This window comes from Mesoplodon bidens (genome assembly GCF_964165515.1).
Source record: "Mesoplodon bidens genome assembly, chromosome: Y".
NCBI classification, from domain to species: Eukaryota; Metazoa; Chordata; class Mammalia; order Artiodactyla; family Ziphiidae; genus Mesoplodon; species Mesoplodon bidens.
The window spans coordinates 49,467,792-49,494,307 of NC_138180.1; the positions used below are offsets into that span (position 1 = coordinate 49,467,792).

Genomic DNA, 26,516 nt, shown 5'->3' on the forward strand with positions numbered 1-26,516 from the left:
TGACCCTTATTTCTGGGTTACATTCTTAGTAACCTAGAAAAAACAAGACATAGAAGGGTACTTTTAATGGGTTGCCCTTGCCTTTGATAGGAAGACACACTAAGTAGATGAAGATCTGTAACTCAGCGTTGTGGGCTAAACTGCGTCCCACCAAAACGCATATTTTGAAGCCCTGAACCCCAGGACCTCAGAATGGGGCTGTATTTGGAGTCAAGGTCTTTAAAGAGGTAATGAGGTAAAATAAGGTCATTAAGGTGGGTCCTAATCCAGTATGGGTGGTGACCTTACAAAAAGAGGAGATTAGGAGACACACACACACACACACACACACACGCGCGCGTGCGCGCGCGCGACCACGTGAGGAGACAGCCTTCTGCCCAGGAGAGAGGCCTCGGGAGGAACCAGCCCTGCTGACACCTGGATCTCAGACTTCCAGCCTGCAGGACAGTGAGAAAGTAAATTTCTGTTGTTTGAGCCCCCCACTGTGTGGTGCTTTGTTATTGGAGCCAGAGCAAACTAATGCACCCAGAAATTTAGGATTTTTGATACTGTGAAGAGATCAAGTGATGTGGACCAATATTTTACAGATTTCACAGGCAGACTGGCCCAGGACGTAGAGCGTGGATGCCCAGGGCTGTACCAGCAGGATCATAGCATAAGTTTCTCCAGTCTTAACCCCTGTCATCTCTTTACAGTTGAGTTGTCTGACATTCCTCCACCCCACCCACACCGAAAAATAAGTGAATGGAAACATACATAACAGCTAAAGAATTATGCTGGTGACACAATGGCTTGTGTGTCTTTGAAGGAGGAGGACTGTGTGCTTCTTTCTCCTCATTTCAGTGCATTTCCTAGGTTCCTTAATGATTTGCACTGTGCTAAATTAAAACTGTTTTTGGCACGGCCTTCATACTAATGCACGCACCACTGGTGATACATTCAGTATTGGATTCCGTCGTACCCACAGGGAGGATAGAAATACAGGAGAAGCAGGAGCAGCCGCTGAAGGAAGGTCTTGAAAAAAGGAATGGAAGCTGTTGATTTGCGTGGGGAAGGAAATCTTTACAACTGCACGTCTCTGGGTTTAAGGTGAAGTGTTAGAAATGATGCCTGAACGAGTAGGGGTTTGATGGATATACCCACCCAACACATGGGATTCTAAGGCAACACCTGAAAGAACTCATGTCCACTGTCAGTCTTTCCTGCATTTTTCCTTTTCCAAATCCACTTTCCTGGCAATTTGCATGTTCTTTCTCATCAATCTTAGATCTCTAGGATGAAGTTAGATGGAAACTTTTTCTGCATTCTTGGAGGACACGTTCTGGTTTGCACTTATTCAAAAGGCATGAGAATGTAGGGATTTAGCATTAATCCATAAAGCCTGAGGCATGGGGAAACTAACTCTCAAGAGGGTTTAGCTCTCTAGAAGATGGGAAAGGCACATCCACCTAGAACCCTATGATTGTATGTTTATTTATCTTTTAAAATTTGAAAAGAATTTAAGTTATTCACTAAGTGGAAGTCATCATATGTCAGTACGACATGGATTTTAAAAAGCCCAGTGGTTAATAAGACTTATACGTGTGTGATTATGATGTAGTGGTCACAAAGGCCGAGGCCATGCTGTTCTTACTAACTGGTGCGTGACCGCCACACACAGTGGAAGCTGTCACACACGGTAGTTCTACAAACTCTCTGCAGCTGTCCTCGGCCTTCCGTGGTTAAGGCACCTGTGAATGAGACATTAAGAAAGGTCTGTTCTTGTGCTTGGTCTGTTTGAGAGTCATTGTACACAAACCCAATGAGAAAAAAAGAAAAACAGATGGCAGGTAAGTTTCGTATTGTGTTAGTTTTGTATTGCTGCCTTACATTACCACAAACCGAGTGGCTTAAGACAACACAAGTGTACTATGAGGTCAGAAACCCCACCTCAGTCTCAGGAGCTAATCACATCAAGGACTGGTTTCTTCAGGAGGCTTCAGGGCAGAATCTGTTACTTTGCCTTTTCCAGCTGCTAGAGGCGGCCTGCGTTCCTTGGCTCAGGGTCCACTTCCTCACGTTCAGACCCACCAATGCTTCACCTCTCTGACCATTCGTTTTTAACACAGGCATTTACAGCCATCAGCTTCCATCCAAGCACTGCTTTTGTTGTATCCCATACTGTTTGGCGTGTTGTGTTTGCATTTTCCTTCATCCCAACCTATCTCATAATTCCCTTGTAATTTTTCCTTTTTGCCACCGACTATTTAGGTGTGTGTGGTTTAACTGCCACATATTTGGGAATTTCCCAAATTTCCTTCTGTTACTGATTTCTCCTTTTACTCTATCAATGATCAGGGGGATACTTGGTATGATTCTGATCCTTTGTGAATTTATTGAGACTTGTTTTATGGCGTAGCTTATCATCTTTCCTGGAGAATTCTCCTTGTGAACTTGAGAAGAATGAATATTTTGTCATGGTTGGGTGGAGTGTTCCCTACTATCATAAGCTCCAGTCAGTTTACGGTATTTACATAGTTAAGTGATTTAAATCAGGTCTTATATTCCTTGTTAATTTTCAGTCTAATTGTTCTGTCCATTATTAAAAGTGTGGCATCAAAGTCTCCAACTACTACTGTTGAATCATCCCTTTCTCCCCTCAGTTTTGTCAGTTTTTCTTTTATGTGTTTGGGGCTCTGTTGTTAAGTTCACATATGTTTATAGTTGTTGCATCTTCTTGATGGAATGACCCCTTTATCCTTATAAAATGTTTCTATTAATTTTTTTGTTTGTTTCTAGTAGAAATGTTTGCCTTCAGTCTCCTTTGTCTCATGCGGTCAGTCTGGATCTCTTTTGGTTACCGTGTGCATTGGATATCTTTTCCATCCTACTTTCAACCTTTTTGCACCTTTCAATGTAAAGTGTGTCTTGTAGACAGCATATAGTTGGATCATGTGGTTTTTCTTTTTCTAATACCTTCTGCCAATCTTTACCTTTTAATTTACTTTTAACCTTGTACGTATAGTGCCATTATTGATAAGAGAGGACTTATGTATGGTGTTGTGTTATTTGTGTTCTCTATGTCTTTTTTTGGTCAGATGCCATCAATCTGTATTTATTAGTTGGCATTCTACTTAAGGAAGACTTTCCTTTGTCCGCATTTATTTTTTTATTGAAGTGTCAATATTAGTTTACTTACAGTATTATGTTAGTTTCAGGCATACAACATCATGATTTGATAATTTTATAGATTACACTCTGTGTAAAGTTATAAAATATTAACAATATTCCCTGTGCTGTACTTTACATCCTCGTAGCTTATTTATTTTATAGCTAGTAGTTGGCACCTCTCAGTCCCCTTCACCTATCTTGTCCCTCCCCCACCTCTCTCCGCTATGGTACTATTAGTTCTCTGTAACTGTGAGTCTGTTTCTGTTTTTTTTTTTTGTTTCCGTTAATTTATTTATTTACATATTTTATTTATTTGGCTGCATTGGGTCTTCGTTGCTGCGAGTGCGGGCTACTCTTTGTTGCGGTGCGCGGGCTTCTCATTGCGGTGGCTTCTCTTGTTGTGGGGCATGGGCTCTAGGCACGCGGGCTTCAGTAGTTGTGGCAAGCGGGCTCAGTAGTTGTGGCACAGGGGCTTTGTTGCTCTGCGACATGTGGGATCTTCCTGGACCAGGGCTCGAACCCGTCTCCCTTACATTGGCAGGTGGATTCTTAACCACTGTGCCACCAGGGACGTCCCAAGTTTCTGTGTTATATTAGTTTGAAATTTTGCCATTTGCAACAACATGGATAGACCTAGAGGGTAAATCAGAGAAAGACAAATAATGTAGGTTTTCACTTATGTGTGGAATCAAAAAAATAAAACGGACAAATCCATGTCTTTTTCTTTTGTTCCTCTATTCCTCCATCACTGCCTTCCTTCTTTTATGTTAACCAGATAGATTTTCTAGTGTACATTTTAAATTCTCTTGTCTTATCATTTTATTTATTTATTTTTTAGTTATTTTCTTAGTGGTTGCTCAGAGTATTACAGTTAACAACTTACACCCATCTGGTTTGCGTTAATACCAGCTTAATTTAAATAGCATACAAAAACATTGGTCCTATGTATCTGCTTTCCTATCCTCCTTTGTGCTGTTATTGCTGTAAAGATTGCATCTTCATACGTTATGTGCCCATCAACAGAGATTTATAATTACTGCTTTATGCAGTTGTCTTTTAAATCAGATAGGAAAAAATGACTCACAAGCAAAAAACACATTTATCATGTCTTTTATGTCCACCAAGGGCAGAATCACCCCTGATTGTAAACCATCACTTCAAGGAATTAAAGGAAAAAAAAGGGTTATAGCATCACTATCCTTCATCTCATTTTAAAGTAACTTAGCGTAATTTTAGCATAATGTAGTAAGATTGCCAGGGAAATTCTTGAATCGGTCATTGGGTAGTGAATCAAGAAACACTCGTGTGTAAAACGTACTGCATTTTTAAGTGTTTCCAAATCTTGCTTGATGATACTTTCCAAAACAAAAAGTAAAAATTTATCAGAGTTCCTGGGTTGCATGCCACCTTCAAGTTAGAACTTTTCTTGGTTTGGTAAGTTCTATTCAAATATGGAAAATGACGTTGATTGAGAAGGGAAGTAGGTACAAAATCATAACCTGACTCTAGGAATAGTTTCAGTTTGACTTTAGGAGAAGTCTTTTTGGAGAAAGTCATGGAGCATTGCCTGTACCCAGATTCACTGTTGCAATTTTGCGTGGGCTCCACAGCAAGGGGGGTCCGTACTCTGAATACGCTGTCTTACATTGTGCCTTGTGAATATACTTTAGTGTGTAAGTTGGTGATCAGAGTCCAACCCTGAGCCCGCCGTGGGGGCCCGGTCTTTCCCAGGCATCCCACGTGTAAGGGAGGCACAGCCCTGGAGCCCTACGTCCTCCCGCTCAGCCATGCTCAGGCCGGTGTGGCCCCGCACAGAATCTGCAGCGGGACGACGCGTGCTGATGGAGCCGTGATTCAGAAGCAGGGCCTGATAAGTGTGCTGTCCCGTGCAGTGCTGGCTGACACCTTACACGAAACGGGAAGGCAGTCTTTAGTCAGCCCCTGCACCCTCTGAGATTCTGCTTGGAAACATCCACGTAGGAAACGTGAGAGAGGAAGGAAGGATACAGGAGAGGAGAGGGAGAGGTCATCAGCATCTGTGCCGAGAAGAAACTAATTGGAAAAGCCGTTTCTGCGCATGTGGTCACATACACAGCATAGAGTGATTCACTCAGTGTCTATGTGGGTTCTTTCCTCTTTTTAGGTATATCGGCTTTCTGCGCCAGTGAATGTAAAGACAGTATCTTGTTTGGTTGTTTTAATTCTTATCGGGGTATAGTTGATTTACAGTGTTCTTAGTTTGTGCTGTACAGCGAAGTGGATCAGTTATACATACACATATATACACCCTTTTTTAGATTCTTCTCCACATAGGTCATTACAGAGTACTGAGTAGAGTTCCCTGTGCGGTACAGTAGGTCCTTGTTGGTTATCTATTTTTTAAGTAGTGTGTATGTGTTAATCCCAAGCTCCTAATTGATCCCTCCCCCCTGCCTTCCCCCCTGGTAACCATAAGTTTGTAAAAACAGTATCTTAACCCCAGTATCTGCAGGATTGAAGCCTCACTGTCCTTTGGGGAGCTCAGCTGGAAGACCTGTGGCTCTCCCGAATTCGTGGATCCCCACCAGGGCCTCCTTATCCTCCCTGCCGTCGCACAGCTGCAGGAGGGGCCCCCGCGCCGCGTGGCACGCAGAGCGCCCTCAGAGGGAGCAGGCCCGCCGTTCTGTCAGCCGCGTGGGCCTCCCCCAGCCCCAGCCCCTTCCGCGTGCCTCCACCCCGCCCCCAGCCGCCTCCCTGCGGGGCCTTTCCCTCCGAGGAGCCTCGCTGTCCTGTCCATGCACCGGGTGGCCATCCCCCTGGGGGCCAGGGCCCCTGCTCTACTGTGAAGTCGCCCCTTTGAGCCCACTGCCCCATGATGAGAAGTAGCAGAGGGGCGTGGCCTGCAGGCCCGACTCCTGCAACTGCCTGGAGTAAGTTGTGCCATCCCATGCTGCTGCTCCCCGTGCCCTGCGTCCGGGGACAGAGGGGACTGGGGACATGTCCTTACGAAGACAAGGCCCAGCCGGGGTCCCTTCTCCTGCTGCTTGTGCTTCCGTTATGGACTGTCCCCTCTCCCTGGACATCCTCACGTGCACCCTCTGCAGACAGACCCTCCCAGAAAAGCCCCGCCTTACCTGCCCTTCTCCATCTCCCGCTGCATCTCATGGGAACATCCTTGACGGAGCGCATAACTCCGCTCTGGACAGTTTACATCGGATGGCGCCTTTCATCCCCCCCCCACCCCCCGCACAGCCTTGGGTGACAGGGAAACTGAGTTTCCAGTGCGCTTGTCCCTTTGACAAGGGGACACCTTCAGGAAGCAGCAAGGCCAGCACGCGAATCCTGGTTGTCCCCAATCACGGCACCTCCTCCATGGGCAGAGAGCTTCCTGAGGCTTCCAGGGTCCCCAGGACGCCGTGCTTGACAAGACAGCATCTCACTCCGGGGAGGACACAGTCCCCTCCACTCTGCCCTCAGCCCAGCCTCCACTCCTGTAATTGAGGCAAGCTCTCCCTCAGCCTCCAGATTCCAGGGCGAATTTTCAGTAGTAGCCTGATGGGGGATACCCACTGTCACGAGCATCAGGGTAGCCCACTTTCCCCTGGTCAAGCGACGGGCACGTGGAACTCACACGCCCACCTCCTGGATTTCCCTGCACAGAAAGACGTGTTGTGTGTGGTGTTCCGACTCAGCCTTGGTCTTGCATTTCTCAAGCGGCTCTACCTTCTACGAGTGAAAACGGCATCTTCCTTTTGCTTCTTCAGTTACAGATGCTGTTCGATTTTGCCGGACGCTGTTGCCTGTGTTTACTCTACCAGGTGGAAGAGCCCAGGGTTGCACTCGTAGAAAATTTTGGTGTAAGGTGAGAGGTTCTCTGCAGGAAAGGACCAGGCTGGTGTCGTGAGCCACAGGTCCCTGTAGGGATCAGTGACCTCGTGGAACCCTCTGTGCCCACGTTTGGTCGATTCTGCTCCAAGTCTTAAGAGAAACCTTGGAGAGATCTTACCTTTGACAAGCCCTCAGCTGACAGCTCGCTCAGGGCAGGACTGGTAACCATGTCACTGAATCCCCTCACCTGAATAAGGTGTCTTCACGGTCAGCCAGTGCCCCACAGAAGTGGTGCTGCCATAAGCTTCTAGATTCGTCTTTTGCAACAGGAAGGCGGGAAACAGGGACACATCCAAAACCCGGAGCTTAGGTTTGCAAAGTGAGGGTGTACGGGATTATGGGGATGAAAATTTGTGAGCCAGGTGTTGGCAGACACGAGCTCCTCCTAGGAGACACAGGTTTGCGTAGCGGCTGAGAGCATGCGTCAGCACATCCGAACAGGGTAGGCTGACTCCTTCTCTACCTCCTGTTTGGCCCTGGACCATGTACCCCAAGCATCAGTCTGCCCGTCCAAAAACTGGGGATGGCGTAATCCTGTACATATCGGGAGGGTTGTCATGGATCTCGGGCACACAGATCCCATGGGAGGTGCCCACTGAGTGAGTGTTGGCTATTACTAATTACTTTAGTAGCCGTAGTGAGGATAGGAGACACTGTGTCATCTGACTGCCAGGAATGCTAACGAAACTTCGGTCCCGTGCTTCTCTCCCTCGAGCAGGCATCAGGCCGTTGTGGAGAGCTTGTGCAAACGCACATTGCTGGCGTCCCAGGCTCTGTGGTTCCGTGGGTCTGGAGCGGGTCCGAGAATGCATTTCCCACCAGCTCCCAGGTGAGGCCCGTGCTGCTGGTCCGGGTCCCACACCTTGCAGAACCGCAGCTGAAGTCAGAGCACCCTGATCCGTGAGCTGTAGGAGAGTGTGCCAGGCCAAGTTAAAGTTCGGAGCTCCTGGGATTTTCATACGCAGACCGTGGTGTCAGCCCCGGATGGGCCATAGGTGAGCTCGCTGACCTGGAAGAAGTCATGGAAACTCAGTATGCCATGTTTAAAAGCTTAAAAACAGAAGTTTAAAAAAAAAAGTTTAAAAAGAATCTCTTATTTTTAAGCTGTCCTGATAGCGTTTCTGTATCAGTAACATACTGTTAAATATCACAAAATAAGCGGTAAACTGTGAAGTGACTCTCATGGATGAGTTCGGGAGATGTTTAACTTGAAAAGCCCTTAACCATCACTACCAACTTCTACCCTTACCTCCCTGAACTCCTCCCCATTTTAGAAGGTGTGTCTCCTAATCTTGCAGTTCGTCAGGGCTCAGTAAACGTCCTCTCTGCTTCTTGCCCCCCCTGCCTCCGACTTTGCCCGCCCTGCTCTTCCGTTTCTTGGGGCCCGTTCTGTATCCCCACCACTGCCTCTGGCTCCAGGGCCAGCCGTTGCCAGTGCCTCGCCTTTCCCGTCACTTTCAGTGTCTCTGAGGGCGGGAGGAAGAGCAGGGCCACAGGGTAGGTGATCGAAAAGCGGAAGACCGTGAACAAGGGAAAGCCTAGATGCGGGGGGTACATCACCAGTTTCGGTGGTGGAATGGAAAAGAAAAATAACTTTGGAGGACGAAACGTAGCTGGGCATTTCTGTTACCTCGCCGCAGTCTAAGTAAAATATCGCAGAGAAGCTTGAGTTGTTGCCTTTTACCTTCTTTGTCTATGTTGTGCCTTTGCCTGAATACAAACAAGAACAAAAAACGAGGAGAGGAATTGTTTTTCCTGTGTTTTCCACGTGAAGTGCTTCAGTGTGATTATGGGGGTGGGTAGCTGGAAGGCCGTTTGTCCACACCCCTTGGCTAACTGGGGACACCTGAAGTTGACCTGGCAGGTGTGCAGGGGCATCTGGGATTCGCCTGGAAGACTCATCATTGTTCGTGCTTGGCGTCTGGGGCGCTGGAACTGGTAGCTACTGCAGAGGTCATGTTTTTCTTGACGGCACGTCGTGTGGGACGGTGCCCACCTGTCCTTCTCCAGTCCTACCGTGTGTGAGGGAGTCCTGCCATCACCCTGCCTCAGTCTGCTCCAGCTGCCCGAACACAAGTACACAGACTGGGTGGCTTACACAGCACGCGTGTTTTTCTCACAGTTCTGGAGCTGGGGAAGTCCAGGACCAAGGTCAGGTAGATTTGGTGTCTGCGGAGAGTCTGATCTCTGTCCACAGTGCCTTCTGTGTCCTCATGTAACAGAGGGGGTTGGGGGGCTCTCTCCGTGGGTCTTTTTTAGGAGGGTCCTAATCCTGTTCAGGAGGGTCCTAATCCTGTTCAGGAGGGCTCCGCCCTCATGACCTCACCACCTCCCAAAGGCCCCACCTCCTAGCAGCGTCCATCACATGGGGGATTAGCATTTAACATAGGAATTTAGGGGACATGCACACTGTGTCTAAGCAGCTACCTCCCTTGCCTGTTGGGGCCCCTCGGCAGGCAGCATGATGAGCCTCTCAGTGGCCCTCTTAGGATGGTCTTCCCGGCCTGCATCCCTTGGGTAGAGTCAGCCCCTGACCTCGACTGTGGTGTCTGACCTTTTCATTTGCTTCAGTAGTAAGGACTGAGGTAGGAGTCTTTCCAGTTTTATTTTTCAGAGGCCATTGTTCGCATCCATCAAGATGGTGTCTCCTCAGGGAAAGTTCATTTTATACCTTAAATCCTGAGAAAGTCTTGCTCTCTTCAGGCCAAGGATAGGGGACTGTGCTGCTAAGTCTTCCCTCCTTGGGCACAGATGTCACGCTTTCTAAAACAGTCTTCCTTTTGGTTGACTGAGAGCCGTCTCACGCACCGTGTCCTTTGTCCCCCACGTCCTCATACTGATAGGCTGACCCCAGGAGTTGTCTCTGTGTTCAGGAACAGTCCGGCCGCCTGGAATTCCAGGTAGATCTTCATTTTCTTGTGCTGCAAACATTGGTTCTCCTTGTTCTGAGCAGACCTTGAGAAGTCTAGTCAGGACACTTTGATCACATTGGACTCCAGCGGTAGTTTACTCTGCACGGATGCATCAGTTTTAGCATGTAATTCCCGTGATACGGTGTCCACACTCAAGGAATGTAAGGATGCTGCTCCCACGAGTATCTCTGTGGCCCCCCGCGATCCCTCTGTGTCCGTGCCCCTGCCACGGTAACTGTCACTCTCCTTCTGAAACTACAGATGAGTTTGCGCTTCCTGGGATTTTATATGGAGTCATACAGAATGTACTCCTTTTTTAATCTGGCTTCTTGCATTGAGCACAATGTTTTTGAACTCATTCATGGGATTGCATGTTATTTTTTTTTTCCTTTTTATTGCTAGTGGTTGGATGATAGTTGTATACTTCTTGAGAAACTGCCAGACTGTTTTCCAAAGTGGTTTTTATGTTGGGCTGTGTATTACTTTTATTGCTGCTGTAAAAAATTATCACAAACCCTGTGGCTGAAAACCACACAAAGTGACGTATCTTTTAGTTCTGGAGGCCAGAAATCCACAAGCAGTCTTGGCCGGGGGAGAATCTAGGTGTTGACAAGGCTGCATTCCTTCTGGAGGCTCTAGAGGAGAGTTTTCTTGTCTTTCCGGCTTCTACAGGTCACCAACCTTCCTCATCTTGTGGCCCTGCGTTGCCTGACCCCTGCTTCTGTGCTCACATCTCCTCTGACTCTGACCCTCCTGCCTGCCTCTCAGAAGGATGCTTGTGATCCTGGATAGTCATTTCCCCACCTCAGGACTCTTACTTAATCACACCTGCAAGGTCCATTTTGCCATGACACCTCTTCAGAGGCTCTGGAGATTAGGGCACGTGCATCTTTGTGGGGCTGTTATTCTTTTTACTACAGGTTGTTTGTGTCACCACTGAGTTGTAAAGTGCGGTTCCTTACAGATTCTGCATGTAAGTTGTGTCTGTGTGTGTGTGTTTTCTCTCACTTTGTGGCCTGCCTTTTCTTCCTGGGGTCCTTTAATTTTGACGAAAGCCCCTTTATCCATGTGTTCTTCTGGGGTTCTTACTGTGTGTTCTGTGTGTGAAACCTTCGTAGAACCCATGGTTCCAAAGATGGGCTCCTGTATTTTCTTCCAGAAGTTTTATAGCTTTGGTTTTACATTTAGGTTTATGAGTCTAAGGGTCAGTGTTCATTTTTTTTCCTCCAGTACAGATACGTTTCCATAGAGATACATATGATCCAGCAACATTTTTTGAACCAGTTCATTTTTAAAATGATTTCCTTAAACTTTATTATGGATTACCAGAAAAAAAAAATTCTTGACTAATACCCATACCTATTAAAGGGAATAATTGACAACGCCAGTGAAGCATGCTGAATACTAGTCAAGATTTTTACTTTACAAGTGATCACTCAGTTAAATTATTATTACCGATCTTCATTTTAAGGAGTTATTATTTCTTCTTTACAGTTGAAAACTGATAGCTTCCAGCCATAGGAAACAGTACATCAGACCCTTAAATACTTTTCCTCTAATCCTGCTGGAGCAAGCAAGCTGCTAATTTGAAGCACATATTACCCAGACTCGTAATTTCATGCTTGTTAATTACTCATTTCGGTCTTTTACATTCCTAAACACGAGGACGTGTTCCCTCTTACATACAAGCTCATTTGTAAAGGTTAAACCGCACAGACTAGGAAAGCCTCCCCTGTGTGTATAAACAACGTGCAGTGTTGGTGGCCCCTGGAGAGAGCACCTGAGGGCCCTCAGCGCGTGGAGACTTGCAGTGTTTGCTGGAGACGCCATCTGTGTTCTCCTCGTCTTGTTTTCTTTCTCCTCCCCAGAATGCCAGGCCTCTGCGTTCGGTGTCTAACGTAGCCTCTGCCTGGCATCCCTTTTCAGGTCTGAGAGGACATTCCTGGACTTCCAGGTCCTTGTGGTTAGCAGAGGGCCACATACCAGTAGGTCTGAGCTGAGAAAAATACCCTGATTTATATACTGCCTTTTCCCTACCAGTCTTTCTGCAAAGCTTCTCTTTACCTTTGCAGGTATTTGACTGTTCCCTTTTTTCCCCCCCCCCAAGCAAACTTTAATAGGCTTTTCAGTCCCAATCACTGAGTTCTGTATTTAACTTGGCAAGGATGTTTCTGTCTTACTTTACCACGTTTTTTCAGTGCCTCTCACAGAGAATGTGCCCGATGCACCTGTGTGAAGAGGAATGCTTCACCCGGGGGAGAGGTGAACAGAGCTAGGGAGGGAGTGGGGTCCTGCCTCCGGCTGGGCACGTGCTGAGGGTGGGTTTGTGGAGGGTCAGGGGGCCAGGAGGAGACGTAGGGCCATCCATGCAGGGCCCGTGGGTCCAGCGTGTGGCCCAGGGTCTTTGACCGGCTCGGAGCCTGTTTCCCTTAACGGGACTGGAATGTCTGGGGCATCCCGCACGGTCTCCGCAGCTGCTCTCCTCACCCGGGGGCTTTCCACCGTGGCGTCCTGTCCTGGAGACGGAGCCATCTGCCCCCTGCGGGTGGGACCCTTGTCCTTCTCGGGCCGACTCGGAGGACAGTGGCCTCTGGACCTTGGACTCCAAGAGTGAGAAAGCAAGCAGCTGGCAGACGCCTTACGCTCGAGAGACGGGACGTGCCAGCTGTGCACCGACCCACAGCCTCCCGCGCGTCTGGACCACAGGCCCTGCAGCGATCAGTGCTGTGTGCTTGCAGCTTCCCACGTGGGACAGGCCAGGGAAAGCCAGATAGATACGCCCCCAAACCAGCCATGCCGCGTGCCCCGCTTATGGTAGCCACCTCCTGGGCTCCCGCCCTGCAGCCGGCCCCCTTCCCGGGAGGGCTGTCCACTACCCTGCCGGCCTTTCTGCTACTGCTCAGCCAAGCGCTGGCCGACTCTTCCTGCGGAGAGCTAGGTGTAGGCGCCTCCGCTAGCGCTCACCACCGGTGGGTCCTCCTTGGCTCCCGGAAGGGCCTTTTGTCCTGTAGGGCCTCCTGCCTCAGGCTGTGCCCCCGCCAGCCCCTCTCAGAACCTGGTACATCCACACCTTCTTCTGCCTTCCTCCAGATCCACCAGTGCCCTTCCACCGCACCTGGGGTGACCGGCACCTTTAGCAGGTACCTTCTTCCGCCTTGGCCTTGCTCGTCACAGCGGCCGGTCAGGCTGGTGGACGCCCTGGCCGGCTGGCCCGGCAGGGGTATGGCAGAGGCAACTCGGAGCCAAGCGTGGCGCCGATAGAGGCTCTGGGCTTCGTGCCGTGTGCCAGGAGCATGGAGTACAGCAGCTGACAGCTGTTGCAGAAACACTTTTCGCCGTGAGTGTGCTAGAAATTATTAAGCAAGCTGGGACGCCCTAAGAAGTCAAGAAAAGCCCTGGGCAGCCCCTGACAGCAGAGCCCGCCGGGTCAGATGGCTCATCTGTCTTCTTGAGAAGCGCCAGCCACGTTTGCAGGCTCTTGTCATCTAGAGCTTAGGCTGTAGGATGGCTGTGCCACTTGACCTAAGGGTCCATTTTTGGGAACGGACGCTTATTTTCCAGTGAGGTCCTTCATCACTGGAGGAAGTCAAGGATCCCCTGCTGGAAAGCGCAGAGAGCGAGTGTGTCAGTCTCAGTGGTCGTTCTCAAACCCAGGGCCCCAGCAACAGCTGTTGCTTCCTGTTCTGTGGTCCCAGGGCTGGAAATCCTTCTTCTTCTCGATTTCCACCTGGGAGAGAGATGAACCAGTTCACTAATCCTTTCAGTATAGTATGTTCCATCAAGTTGTCTGTAGTTTACTGCAAGCTACATGTTTCTTCAAAAGAAAAAAAAGTTTAAGTATGCATGGGATGCAATACAGAGGAAAGTGTAAATAGATTACTTTTTCTTTAATTTCTGCTAATCTGTGCGTGTAATCGTTAAAATCAAGCTTTTTGGTTAAACTTGATCTGTTTTTAAAATCGCCGACTGCAGAGCACAGGGCTTTGGTAAAAACAGGTCAGGTCAGTGGTTCTCCGCCGTGTTTAGCACGCACACCCTAGTTTCCTGCTAGTGGGAGGGGGAGGTTGATAAAACACACAGCGCTGGGCCTCACGCAGTTTCTACTCAGTAGATCTGGGGTGAGGCCCAAGTATTTGCATTCCTGATGCTCCTGGTCCAGGGACCACACTTTGAGAACCAGTGGGTTAGAGAAACCAGTGGTAGGTGAACAAAATAAGTGAATTTCTTCAAGGAGTGTATTCAGTGATTGATTACCTACTATATACTACCACGGTGGCTTAGAAAAATGGCACCACCACTTTGATCAAAATGTACCGTGCGCCGCCATTTTATCGTTAAAGCCGTTTCACATGTAAACCACGTAGCTTTCACCACATTGAAGAAGACTGCTCCATTTCTGGGTGAGAGGAAGCATGGAGCCGGCTACATCCGTCTGCTTCCTCTTCTACAACTTCCTGTTTGCCAGACTGTGACAATTTGATTTTAGCCCAAGATGGGCCCTTCTGCCTTTCCATGTGGAAAGGTATGTTGTATCGTTAAGGAACTATCTGTAGCACAAAACAGTGTCTTTAGGTCACCTTCCCCCTCCTTTTTTTTTTAGTAATTGGAAAGTAAGACTATTCTCAAGATAGATTAAGTTCTGAGAAGCATTATCTCACTTTGTTCAAGGTGTACAGGATACGGAAGGTGTAAGTTGACCGGAGAGCAGTAATCAATGTGGGTCCACAGTCCGTTTCCAAAACCGGAGGAGCCAGTTGTATTTCGATTTTTAAATTATTATTTTAAAGAAGAATGCATTGGGGCTTCCCTGGTGGTGCAGTGGTTGGGAGTCCTCCTGCCGATGCAGGGGACACGGCTTCGTGCCCTGGTCCGGGAGGATCCCACATGCTGCAGAGCGGCTGGGCCCGTGAGCCATGGCCGCTGGGCCTGCGCGTCCGGAGCCTGTGCTCCACAACGGGAGAGGCCACAACAGCGAGAGGCCCGCATAACGCAAAAAAAAAAAAAAAAAAAAAGAGGAATGCATTGATTCCATGATATGTACGCTCTGGTGGGGGGGCGCAGCGGTGGCCTGGGGCAGTGTCCGTAATCCAAAGCCTGTTGGTGTTTATGGATTATGGGGCTGAGGACACGGTGTCAGTGTGCCTGTCCGAGGCCGGGCGGTCAGTTAACAAGTATTTGTGAAGCTAGGGAATGTGTAACACTGTGGGAAGGAATCCCAAATGGTTATCACTTCCTTTTAAAGTAAAGCACCCGGAACGAGTCCCTGTGACTTGTCAGATGCAGCAGCCCTTGCCGTTTTGGGAGCTGTGGTGTGCAGGCAGGGAAAGCAGAGCTTGTTGTCTCCTCTGAGCTCACAGATGCTCCCTGACCGCCTTCCGCGGAGCCGCTGCAGGGCACGTGCACCCCAGACGTCCCTAGAGGCGGGGAGGCCGGGCCGGGCGCCGTGCTCACGGCTGCGCGCCAGTTACCCGCTCAGCTGACGCAGGCGCCTAGCAGGTGTGTGCCCGTGGGAAGACCCCCCAGGATGCAGACGGGTAAGCTGAGGCCCAGTAGGATGCCGAGCACGTGTCCTGAGTTCCCAGCAGCTGGCCAGCTGCGGGCAGGGCCTCCAACCCAGGCCAGCCGGGCTTCCGAGCACGGGACCTCCCAGCCCAGAGTCCTCTGGTACGCCTAGGCCTGCGGGTGGCTGCTGCTCCCCACGGTGCCCCCGGCAGAAGCCGCAGGTCACCGAGGCGAAGCAGCTCCTCCTGGGACGTCCAGCCAGAACGTGGCCAGGCTGGGGATTCGCTGCTCCTCTCGGATCAGGGCGCCCTTGCTTTGTGTCCGTGGGGTACAGAAACGGAGGTGGGGTGGGCAGAGAAACCAAGGCAGCTCTTGCCCTACGTGCTTCTTACTCTCGGGTTGATTGAGGGGTTTTGCTATTAAATAATGCAGATCATGCCTTTGCAACTGGATTAGGTGCAGCTTCGTGCAAGAGAGAAGTGGGGAAATACACTCACCCCTTCCGTCTTCATAAGCTGAAACACAAACGGTTACCATTCTCAGAGCCTGGGATGGACTCAGCCAGCATTTAAATACGTTCTCGATGATAAAAGCTGTTGCTAAGCATAGTACAACGACAGAAGCTCAGCCTCAGACGAAACAGAGGCCTTCCAGGTGTGGTGATGCCTTTTATAGTAACAGTTCAGTGACCCTAAACGTCAGTGCCTTCTGTTTTCCCACCTGGGGACCCAGCCCGCAGCTCGGATGAAAATGCCAACCTCTGGGCTGAGTCTGTCTGCTCACCTCCCTCATTACCCCCCGCCCCCCCACCCCCACCCCCGCCATCCGATGCCCTCATGTCACTGCGGGCCTAATCCCTTCATCTGCACCTGCTGGGACTGCTGCCTGGATCCTATCCCCGCCGCCGCCACCCAGGGCTGAGGTTCTTGTGTACCTGCAGTATTTTCCTAACACACCTGAGGAAGGGAGCAGCTTGTGTGCACGTAGCCTGTGGAAAACCACGTGAGTTTCCTGTGAAAACTAACCCAGAAGCACGGCGCAGAGCACAGCTACTTTATGCGGCTTCATTTTAGTTCAGCTTCTGGGGAACCTTTTCCTTCCAAAACGCTGTCCCTTTCACCGGTCGTACGCTGTCAGCTGGCGTGCTCATTGCCGGGTCTGAGGGGTTCGGCGATGCGTTTGGATCCTCGCTTATTCCACCGAGGGTTTGGGGTGATTTTATCTAAATTGTGAAGAAAAGTGGCTGTCGGCACAGTCTCCTACAGATTTATAATCCCACCGTTCTGTGCCTTTTAAATTAAAAGCTTCAGCTTTAAATAAACGCTGCTTGAAGCATTTTTAAAGAATACAGTGGTTTTCTGTCTTCAGAATTAGTCTTTTTTCATGCTCCTTTCTCCTGCCCCGTCCACTTGCTTCAGCACGAGTCCCTCATGTTAACTCCCCACCCGGCCTCTGCTGCTTTTCCTGGCACTCCCTAGCCTTTGCAGACCCATCGGTGGTTTCTCACTCGCTTGGTGCCGCCGATGTCTTTTCGTCAGTCTTTCTCTGTCTCTCAGCCGCTAGAAGAAGAGTGCTCACGTGTAGAAAGTAACATGTACAGCCTCCCTGCCAGTCCCTCCATCTCCCCACCCCAAGAGCCCTCCGTCTGTGTCCCCTCACAGGCGAGAAGCATGTCAAAGAGCATGTGTTACAGGCAGCCCTCCTCTTCGTCCAGCGGAGGGGTGGACCAGCCCTTCCCTCTTTGCTGGGAGTTCTTTAGGGAGATTAGGTGCAGCGTGGGTTCTAGAAAAACTAGAACCACTCAGGTTATTATGCAAACACTGGCTGCTTCTACCAAGGAGCCCGTGAAGACTTTTCTTCAAGTCCCACCTTCTTGTGTACCAAAAAAAGAAAAGGAAACAAAAGCCGGAATTTATTACCCAGCCCAGGGGTCATGCCCAAGCACAGTCTGGCAAGTATGTCTGAGGGTGGAAATGTGAGATCTGCTTGTTGTGTGTCTTATACCATCCCCCCAGAGTCCAGCCCGTGGTAGGACAGTGAGGACCCCAAGAGTTAAAGCACTGAAGATGAGCTCTGCGTACTTGATACGCAGCTGTAGATGATTTTGCCTTGAAACGCAGAGGAGGAAGAAAAGCTCTTTCTGTTGCTGGTCATCGTCAAGGCTGAAGCATGCCAACGTGGGGCTGAGGGTCCAGGGCTTGTCCGGGGAAGCAGCCTACAGGGAGGCCTTAGCACGACACACTTAGCGGGTGGGGAGGGGACGGGCAGGTCAGCTGCCAGGAGAAGCAGCCGCGGGATGGGTGGCGGCCTCCTGGGACTGATCCCTTCACCACAGAGCATCAGCATCCAGGTATGTTGCAGGAAACGCCGCCGGTGTTGCAGGAAGGCTTGTTGGGGGAAGGCCCCCCACCCCACCCCCGATGACACAAGTGCCGTGAGGGAGCTGGTCCCGGGAGAGGAAACGAGAAGAAGCACAGGTGTTGTGGTTTCCTACTCAGAGCCGTGCACAGATGTCTGTCGTCACGTAGGCGCTTCACCGCTGCGCCCGCGGCCAGGCGCTCCTGCCGGGTGGGAGTAGGTCCTCGGGGCCCTGAACGCATCCCTAACAGCGGAGGGCTCGCACGCAGACCCTTGCGTGCTGCCGTCACGGGGCACGCTTGGGAGGACCCGCTCAGGGCGTCAAGCGTGTGCTCAGGGCCGGATGCTTGCGTGCGCGTAGACAAGGCAGTTTCACGGTAATAGATACTTCCTTTCTGGGCCAGCCTGTAACGTTCCCGAGCAGCAGAGAGCAGGCCGCCCAGGGCATCGTCTGGTCCCCGTGGCCTGAGAACATCTCCCGCACGTCCATAGGTCTACCCGAGAGAGCTTTCTGCCCTGAACTTGTCCTGCACTGTGAACACACGTGCCTCTCTGATGTAGACTTGGCATTACCACCGCGCGCACCCTAAAAGCCTCTGTGTCTTCGTCTCACTGTGTCTGCAGATACTGAACGGCTGTACTCAGTGGTGTTTGAGGCAGTCTGCGGTCGCTATGGGAAGAAATACAGCTGGGATGTGAAGTCCCTCGTTATGGGCAAGACGGCGTTGGAGGCGGCCCAGATCATCGTAGACACCCTGCAGCTCCCGACGTCCAAGGAGGAGCTGGTGGAAGCCAGCCAGGCGAAGCTGAAGGAGGTGTTCCCCACTGCCGAGCTCATGCCAGGTGCCGCCCTCTGCCATCCTCGGCATCGTGTCTCTCGCCTTAGTAGTGACTCTAACAGACTCATGCGGGGCATGCTAGGGTTGTCCTTTGGTCTTGATAACTTCTTGGAAAATTCTCTTTCTTGTGAGGCTCAGAGGGACTCGAGAGAGAGAGAGAGTTTGGTGGATGCTGTTGTATGCTGCGTTTCAATCTTGTCTTTTTAAAGGCTTCTTAAAAGAATATACGTTCCTTTCACTGACTCCTGAGGTCCAAAAACATTTGCATTTTGTTTGCATCAGTATTATGTAAAGATTACATTCCTGACAGAAGGCTTTTTCTTTTCACAATCAGGTAACACGACTAAGGTTTCAGCAGCTATGCAAACTTTAACGTGTTGATGATAAGCAAGCACTTAAATCTCCCCAAAGAAGTTTAATTTTTTTTTTTTAAGTTAAAGGCATAATTCTGTTCTGACATGTACGTTTGTATGGCCTTTATCGCTCTCTTTACTTGTTTTCCTTTGAAAGGGAAGATGATTTTTCTCCCTTGGGGCATGTTAACTGAAGGTTGATCACAACAGAATTGCCTGCTGGTTCTTACTACAAGTGAGAAGGTCAAGAACGTTCTAGATTACAGGGACAAAAAATGCTTAAAAATGAAGTCTTATTTTAAGATTCTTCTAGGAGAAAAGGTGAATACTCAGCCTTTAGAATTCCTGGTGCTAAGGGAGAAAACGTTTACAGTTAAAGCAGTAATTTTGGATTCAGAATTGTATTCATATGAGCCATCATCATTTTTGAAACATGTGTTGTTATCTATATTTGTACACATATCCAGAGGGGCAGATTGCGTTCTCCCTGGAACCAGAGAATTTTCTGTCAAAGGGCCCTGCTAATACCAGCCTGTGTCGCACAGAAACCACGTGGACTGTTCTTGGATTACACCCACACACGCCTCACGCACGGGTACAAGCACCGCGATTCACACTCCCTCCATCAGCTGCCTCTGGGCTGTTTGCACACCCAGTAATCCCGACAAACTTTAGTGATGGAAACGCATCCATACATCACCAGAAACAGCTTAAAATTTACCATCTTATCCACGTTTAAGTGTACAGTTTGGTAGCGTTAGGAATGTTGACGTTGTTGTGTAACCATCGCCGCTCCACCTCTCAACCTTTTTACCTTGCAAAGCTGAAACTCTTTCCCCATTAAACCCTAACTCCCATTCCTCCCCCTCTCCAGCCCCAGCGCCCACCCTCCTTCTTTCTATCTCTGTGAACTTGAACTGCTCTAGGTGCCTCATACAGTATTTGTCCTTCTGTGACTAGCTTTTTAAATTTAGCATCGTGTCTTCAAGGTTCATCCATGTTGTAGCATGTGATTTTCTCCCTTTCAAGACTGAATCATATTCCACTGTACAGACCACATTTTGTTTATCTCTTCATCTGTCTATAGATAACTGGGTTGCTTCCACCTCTTGGCTGTTGTGAAAACCACTGCTGTGAGCACGTATATACAAATATCTCTTCAAGACCTTGCTTTCATTTCTTTTGGGTGTGGTCCCAGAAGTGCGATTATTGGATTATAAGGTAATTCTGTTTTTAGTCTCTTGAGGCTTCACCATAATTGTCTTCTATACTGGCTGTACCATTTTGTTCTTCCTCCAGTGGCCCACAAGGGTTCCAGTTTCTTCACATTTTCACCAGCACTTGTCATTTTTTGTCTTTTTGGTAGTAGTTGTCCTAACGTGTGTGAAGTGATTATCTCTTGGTTTTGCCTTTCTTTAATGATTAATGACGCAGAGCATTGTTCCATATGTTGTTAGCCGTTTGTATGTCTTCTTTGGAGAAATGTCTATTCAAGTCCTTTGCCCATTTTTTAATAGGGTTATTTGTTTTTTTCTTGTTGAGTTCTAGGAATTCTTCATAAATTCTGGATATAAACCACTTATCAGATACATGATTTGCAAATATTTGCTCCCATTTCATAGGTTGCCTTTTCACTCTGTTGACTATGTCCTTTGATACACAGAACTTTTTAAGGTTGATGTACTCTGATTTGGCTGCTTCTGCTCTTGCCTGTGCATTTAGTGTCATATCGAAGATATTAAAAAAATCCTGTGTCATAATGCTTTTTCCCCATGTTTTCTTTCAGGAATTTTATAGTTTTAGCTCTTACCTTTAGGTTTTTAATCCATTTTGAGTTAATTTTTGTGTGTGGTATAAAGTAAGAGTTCAGCTTTGTTCCTTGCACGTGGATATCCGCTTCCCCCAACACAAGTTTGTTGAAGAGACCGTCCTTTCCCCATTTTTGAGTGGTCTTGGTAGCCTTGTTGAAGGTCATTTGGCCATACGTTTGAGGAGTTCTTTCTGGGCTCTCTGTTCTATCCCATTGGTCTATATGTCTGTGTTCACGCTAGCACCACACTGTTTTGATTACTGTACCTTTGTAATGTGTTGTGAAGTCAGGTGGTGTGAGATTGTCCAACTTTGTTCTTGTTTTCCAAGATTGTTATGGCGCTTCAGGTTCCACTGAGAGTCCACATAAATGTTAGGATGGATTTCTGTATTTCTACAAAAATTGCTGTTGGAGTTTTGATATGGATGGCTCTGAATCTGTAGATCGCTTTGGGAAGTATGGACATTGTACCAGTATCAAATCTTCCAGTCCATGAACATGGGATGTCTTTCCATTTATGTGTGTCTTCTTTATTTGTGTCTTATTTATTTGTTTCTCCCAGCCGTGTTTTGTTGTTTCAGTGTACAAGTCTTTCACCTTCTTGGTTAACTTTTATTTCTTTTTTTTTTTTTTTTTTTTTTTTTGCGATATGCGGGCCTCTCACTGCTGTGGCCTCTCCCGTTGCGGAGCACAGGCTCCGGACGCGCAGGCTCAGCGGCCATGGCTCACGGGCCCAGCTGCTCTGCGGCATGTGGGATCTTCCCGGACCGGGGCACGAACCCGTGTCCCCTGCATCGGCAGGCGGACTCTCAACCACTGCGCCACCAGGGAAGCCCAACTTTTATTTCTTTTTGACGCTATTGTAAATGGAAGCGTTTAAATTTTCTTTTCAGGTTGTTCATCGTTAGTGTATAGAAATGCAACTGATTTTTGCATGTTGATTTTTGTATCCTGCTGAATTTGTTTATTCTAACAGTTTTGTGTATGTGTGTGGAATCTTTTCTACGTATAAGATCATGTCATGTGCAAACAGATCCCTTCTTCCTTTCCAACGTGGATGCCTTTTCTTTCTTTTTCTTGCCTGATTTGCTGTGGCTAGGACTTGCAGTGCTGTGTTGAATAAAAGTGACAAGAGAAAGCATGTTTTCATGTTCCTGATCCCAGAGGAAAAGCTTTCAGCCTTTTCACATCGAGTAATGATGTTGCTGTGGGCTTTTCATATGTGGCCTTTAGTATGTTGAGGTAGTTTTATTCTTAGTTTAAGTGTTTATATCATGAAAGGGTGCTGAGTTTTGTCAAATGCTCTCTCTGCATCAGTTGAGATGACCATGTGGTTTTTGTCCTTCATTTTGTTAATATGGTGCGTCACATTGATTTTTGTATGTTGAACCATCCTTGTGTTCCCCCTTGGTCATCGTGTATAATCCTTTTAATATGCTATTTAAATAAGTTTGCTAGTATTTTGCTGAGTATATTTGTATCCATTTCTTGCAGTTTCTTTGTTTGGCTTTGGTACTAAGGTAATGCTGGCTTCATAGAATGAGTTTGGGAGTATATCGTCTTCTTTAATTGTGGGGAAGAGTTTGAGGAGTATTGGTATTAATTCTTTAAAATTTGGTAGAATTCTCCAGTGAATCCATTTGGTCCTCTTTTCTTTGTTGGGGAGTTTCTGATTACTGAATTAATCTCCTTAATAGTTACAGGTTTGAACAGACTTTCTCTTTCTTTTTGCTTTGATCTTGATAGGTTGTATGTCTCTAGCAATTTATCTATTCTAGGTTATCCAATTTGTTTGCATACAATTTTTCATATTATTCTCCTTTAATCCCTTGTATTTTTGTGACATTGGTTTTAATGCCCCATCTTTCATTTCTGATTGTAGTTATGAGTCCTTTTTTTTTTTTTTCCTTAGTTAATCCAGCTAAGGATTTGTCTATACAGTTCATATTTGACCTGGAGTCTCTTTCATGGTTTAACATACAAAGCACCTGTGATGTTTTAGGACTGTAAATATCCTTTTTCTTCCTTATCCACCCAAGCCTTTCAAGTGGTTTTCCTTCTAGAATTTTTGTCCTATATTCTAAGAATTACTTGAGATATGTTATACTATAATTCCAAGGAAATATGATGTCTCATTCAGCTAGTCTGGGTGTTTGGCTGGATTGCCAACACGTCTATCTTATGAAATCTGCTTGGCGATCCAGTCATTGTAGTATCGTCGTTTGTCTCTCCCAGTGACTAGGTATGAGTTAAGTAAGGTGCTCATCGTAGGCAGCAACAGAAGAGACCTGAATCCAGACACCTCCACCGTAGACGTGAAGCAGGAACTAGTTCTCCAAAGACAGTTAGTCCTACAGAACTCACCCGGATGATTCTTCCTTCTGTACTACTTCACCTCTTCTAGACAAGAGGGGTACAGGACCTCTTTATTTACTGATGGATCAAGGTTATGCATCTGGCTTTTTAGCCTAAGAATTTTTGTGTATACTTAAACTTCTACTAGCCTCACAGATGAGAGTAAGGACTTATCAGTGGTTCTAAAGTGTCTCCTTGAAAACATGAGGTCGTTTCCACACACATAACTGGGAGGTGAGCTAAGCATGAGAAGATGACAAGAGTATAAAGAAAAGCCCAAGAACGCACCGGACAGGAGACATGTAAAATCGTGCTGGGATGCTGCGTGAGACCAGGGACCGAGGTCAGAAGGTGCCACTGGACGTTCTGAGTGGGTTAGGATGACCAGCAGCATTTGGTAATTATACGTACCCCAAAGGGGAAGAAGAACAGGAGGTAAAAAGCAGGATGGACTGTGGAGCCGAAAGAAAGGCTGTGTGGAAACCCAGACCCGGAAGCACACTTCCTTAGAGTTTCTGTTCTATAACGTGTACGTCACAAAAACAGTAAGGACAGAGATCAAGCTGTCTACCCAAAAAGACGTGCTTTGCCCCCTAGTTTCCACCCCTGCGGCATTCTTCCCATCGCCTCTTTTATCTGAGCCAAACCTGAATTTCCACCGGAAAGGTGACCTCCTGGGGAGTCCAGGGTGTGGTGACTCTAAGTAGAAAAAGTCACCGCTGCCCTCTTTCTAGGTCTCGGTTTTCCTCTTGTTCACTTACCACTTTGTTACCTTCACGCAGCTGTGGATGATAGCATAACCCTTGACTTTCATTTCTTTTCTGTCTGAAGGTATTTTCTGGTGGGGCATTTTAGGTTGTGGAAGGCGTCTTGAGCCCGTTAGAAAAGGAGGCTGTCTGTAGGGACGGTCTATAATTAATTCAATATCCTTCATTTTGAGAATGAAGCTCTCACTTCAGGCAGAGAGCTGTGGCCCCAGCAGGTAATTAGCAAGGGAGGCGTGGCAGTTTGCCAAGGGCAGCAGGCCCTGATTATGATGCAGGCATGTCTGCCCGGGCCAGTCACCAGGGGAAGCAGGCCCTGATTATGATGTGGGTGTGCCCCGCTTGGGCCAGGCACCAGGAAATTAGCCCCTGATAGTGACGCGGGTGTGTCCTCTCCTGGGTCCAGCCACTTGGAGGGTAGGGCTGGCCCATGGGGCTTGAAGGCCAGCCGTAAGTGACTGGATTCCCTTCCTATCAGCAGCCTAATGACTGAAAGCTTTGGATGCCTCTCCTTGAAGTGGGTCATGAATGATCTAGGAGGGAAATACTTTTGACCAGTATGTTCTGTAGGCATGTACCACATGCCTTAGTGATGAAATATAGGGTGTAGGTCAGAGAAGGGTCTAATTATTTTCTGGGAAGAGACATCTTCTGAATCGTGGCACAACTTTTTGACAAGAAGTATTGAAATGTATGTGGCCTAACCTAAGAAAAACTTTTGCCATGGGACGTAAGGAAACCTTTTTAACAGGGTCCCCATGAAGGATGCTGGTACCTCTGTTGTATTTTGAAGCATATTTCTTCAGTCATGGATTCTTTGAGGTGGATGAAATGATGTATTTTGGCATAATTCAGCGAGAGTAACTGGTGTAGAAGGCCAGTCATGAAGTCGGTGCCTCTTCTGGTCTGAAACCCCCCGGAAGGTTCTCCTGTTGGTCTGGCTCTCTACTTTTCCTGCTCTTTTTCACGGGCTGGGATGGGGGGATTTCCCACGGAAGAGCCCAGGGCGTGGCATCTGGGCCAGTGGACAAGAGGGGGACGAGGCCGAGCCCAGGAGTGATCGCCCACGCGCTGCCCGTCACACGGGCCCCTGGGAGGTGCCAGCCCCCCCCGCCCTTCCCCCCACCGCACTGCGCTCCCTCGGGTTTTTCTCTCCCCTCCTCCTGCTCTGGAGGTCACCCAGCAGAAGAGCGGAAGTGCACGCTGATCCCTGGCCCCCTGGGCAGCTGAGGCTGTGGTGCCCAGGCCTCTGCGGCTGGGGGGCGGCTGGTCCCCGCTCCCCCGTCAGCGGAGCCTCCCTGTGCTCTGCAGCCCCAGGTCCTCTTGGGAAACCAGGAACTCGGCCGAGTCCACCGTGGAGTGCGGCCCCCCGATATAAGCTGAAGAGCAGCCCACGTGGGGACTCCCGGGGCTCCGCAGGTACGTGCGCTCTCCTCCCGGAGCGCCCCTGAAGACCACACCCCAGCCGCGAAGTGGACAGCGCTCTCTGCGGTGTGGGCCCCGGCCCCAGTTGTACCCAAGCCCGTTTCTTCTCTGCCAGCCTGCTTTGGCCTGGGTAATTATGTCCGTCCCCACCCCCGCACCCTCCGCCTTTTGCTTCTCTCTCCTACTTGATTCTTCATGTGTCTTATGCCCTTAGTCCCCTGTGGCTATGAGCAGACATGATCGGCTCCTGCCTCCCCACTTTCCGGACATCCGGTCCACCGTCCTGGCAAGAAGGCACTCATTTCCTTAGGGTCATCCTGTCATTTTCCTCTTCCTTTACCCAATCCTTAAGGGCATCTGGTGCTGGGTGGCTGCTCATGGGCACACTAAAGAAAGGTGTGTATAATCAGCTTAGGACACGTGCATATCCATTTAAGTGGACATCTACAGTAACGTATAGTTTTACATCAAAAAGAGAAATTCAGAAAAGAGTGGTGGAAGGGGAGTGGAGGAAAGTAAAGCAGAACGTTCTCGGAGCAGTGGCAGCTTTGTGCTGGCGACGGGGGCTTGAACTTTGGGGAAACTGCGGAGAGCACGTGAGATAGAGGCGGCTCGAAGCTAAGCCTCTTACTGCTGATGTGCTTGAGAAATGGGCAAGGACTTTGGCTCAAGTAGGTCTTTAGTCTTGAGCTAAGCTGTCTGCTGCTTCTAGAACCAGTGGGAGTTTTGAAGAGATGATGTGCCAGAGGGAAGCCTGTGTGGGGTGGGGGTGGGGGGGATTCCTCTGGGTTCATGGCACATGATGACAAGAGCAGGGGAGAGTTAGCCGGGGGGAGGGGGCCAGGCGCGGAGGGCTTGACCTAAGGTGGAGTCGGAAGGTCTGAGTGGACCACAGTCCCATGCGAGGTGACGGTGTGACGTGGTACTGGCAGGAAATCGAGAGGAACCAGGACTGGGACTGCAGTTTCGAGCCATCGTGCCGTAAGCAGCGAAGCCGTAGAATGGCAAACGTAAACAGAATCCAGCAGGCAGCACATACGGAGAGAAGGTGTGAGTCTCAGGTTACGCGCAGCTGTTCTCATCGTGAAGTCAGTCACAACGGCAGTGAGAGGACAGTATTGAGTATGGACGTGGTAACAAACCACACGCGTGACGCCACGCTCCCTCAACATCATTTGCCG

At 48.8% G+C, this 26,516-nt stretch overlaps 1 protein-coding gene across 2 annotated transcripts in view; it reads left to right on the forward strand.

Annotated features, from left to right (window-relative positions):
• The window catches only part of LOC308609618 (pseudouridine-5'-phosphatase-like), a 143,722-nt gene that overhangs the window by 15,102 nt on the left and 102,104 nt on the right, over window positions 1–26,516 (forward strand). For both annotated transcript variants that reach the window (XM_081223354.1, XM_081223353.1), the window contains exon 2: window positions 18,414–18,632. In XM_081223354.1, the coding sequence (XP_081079480.1) occupies window positions 18,414–18,632 (219 nt within the window). The remainder of the gene's footprint in view (window positions 1–18,413; window positions 18,633–26,516) is intronic.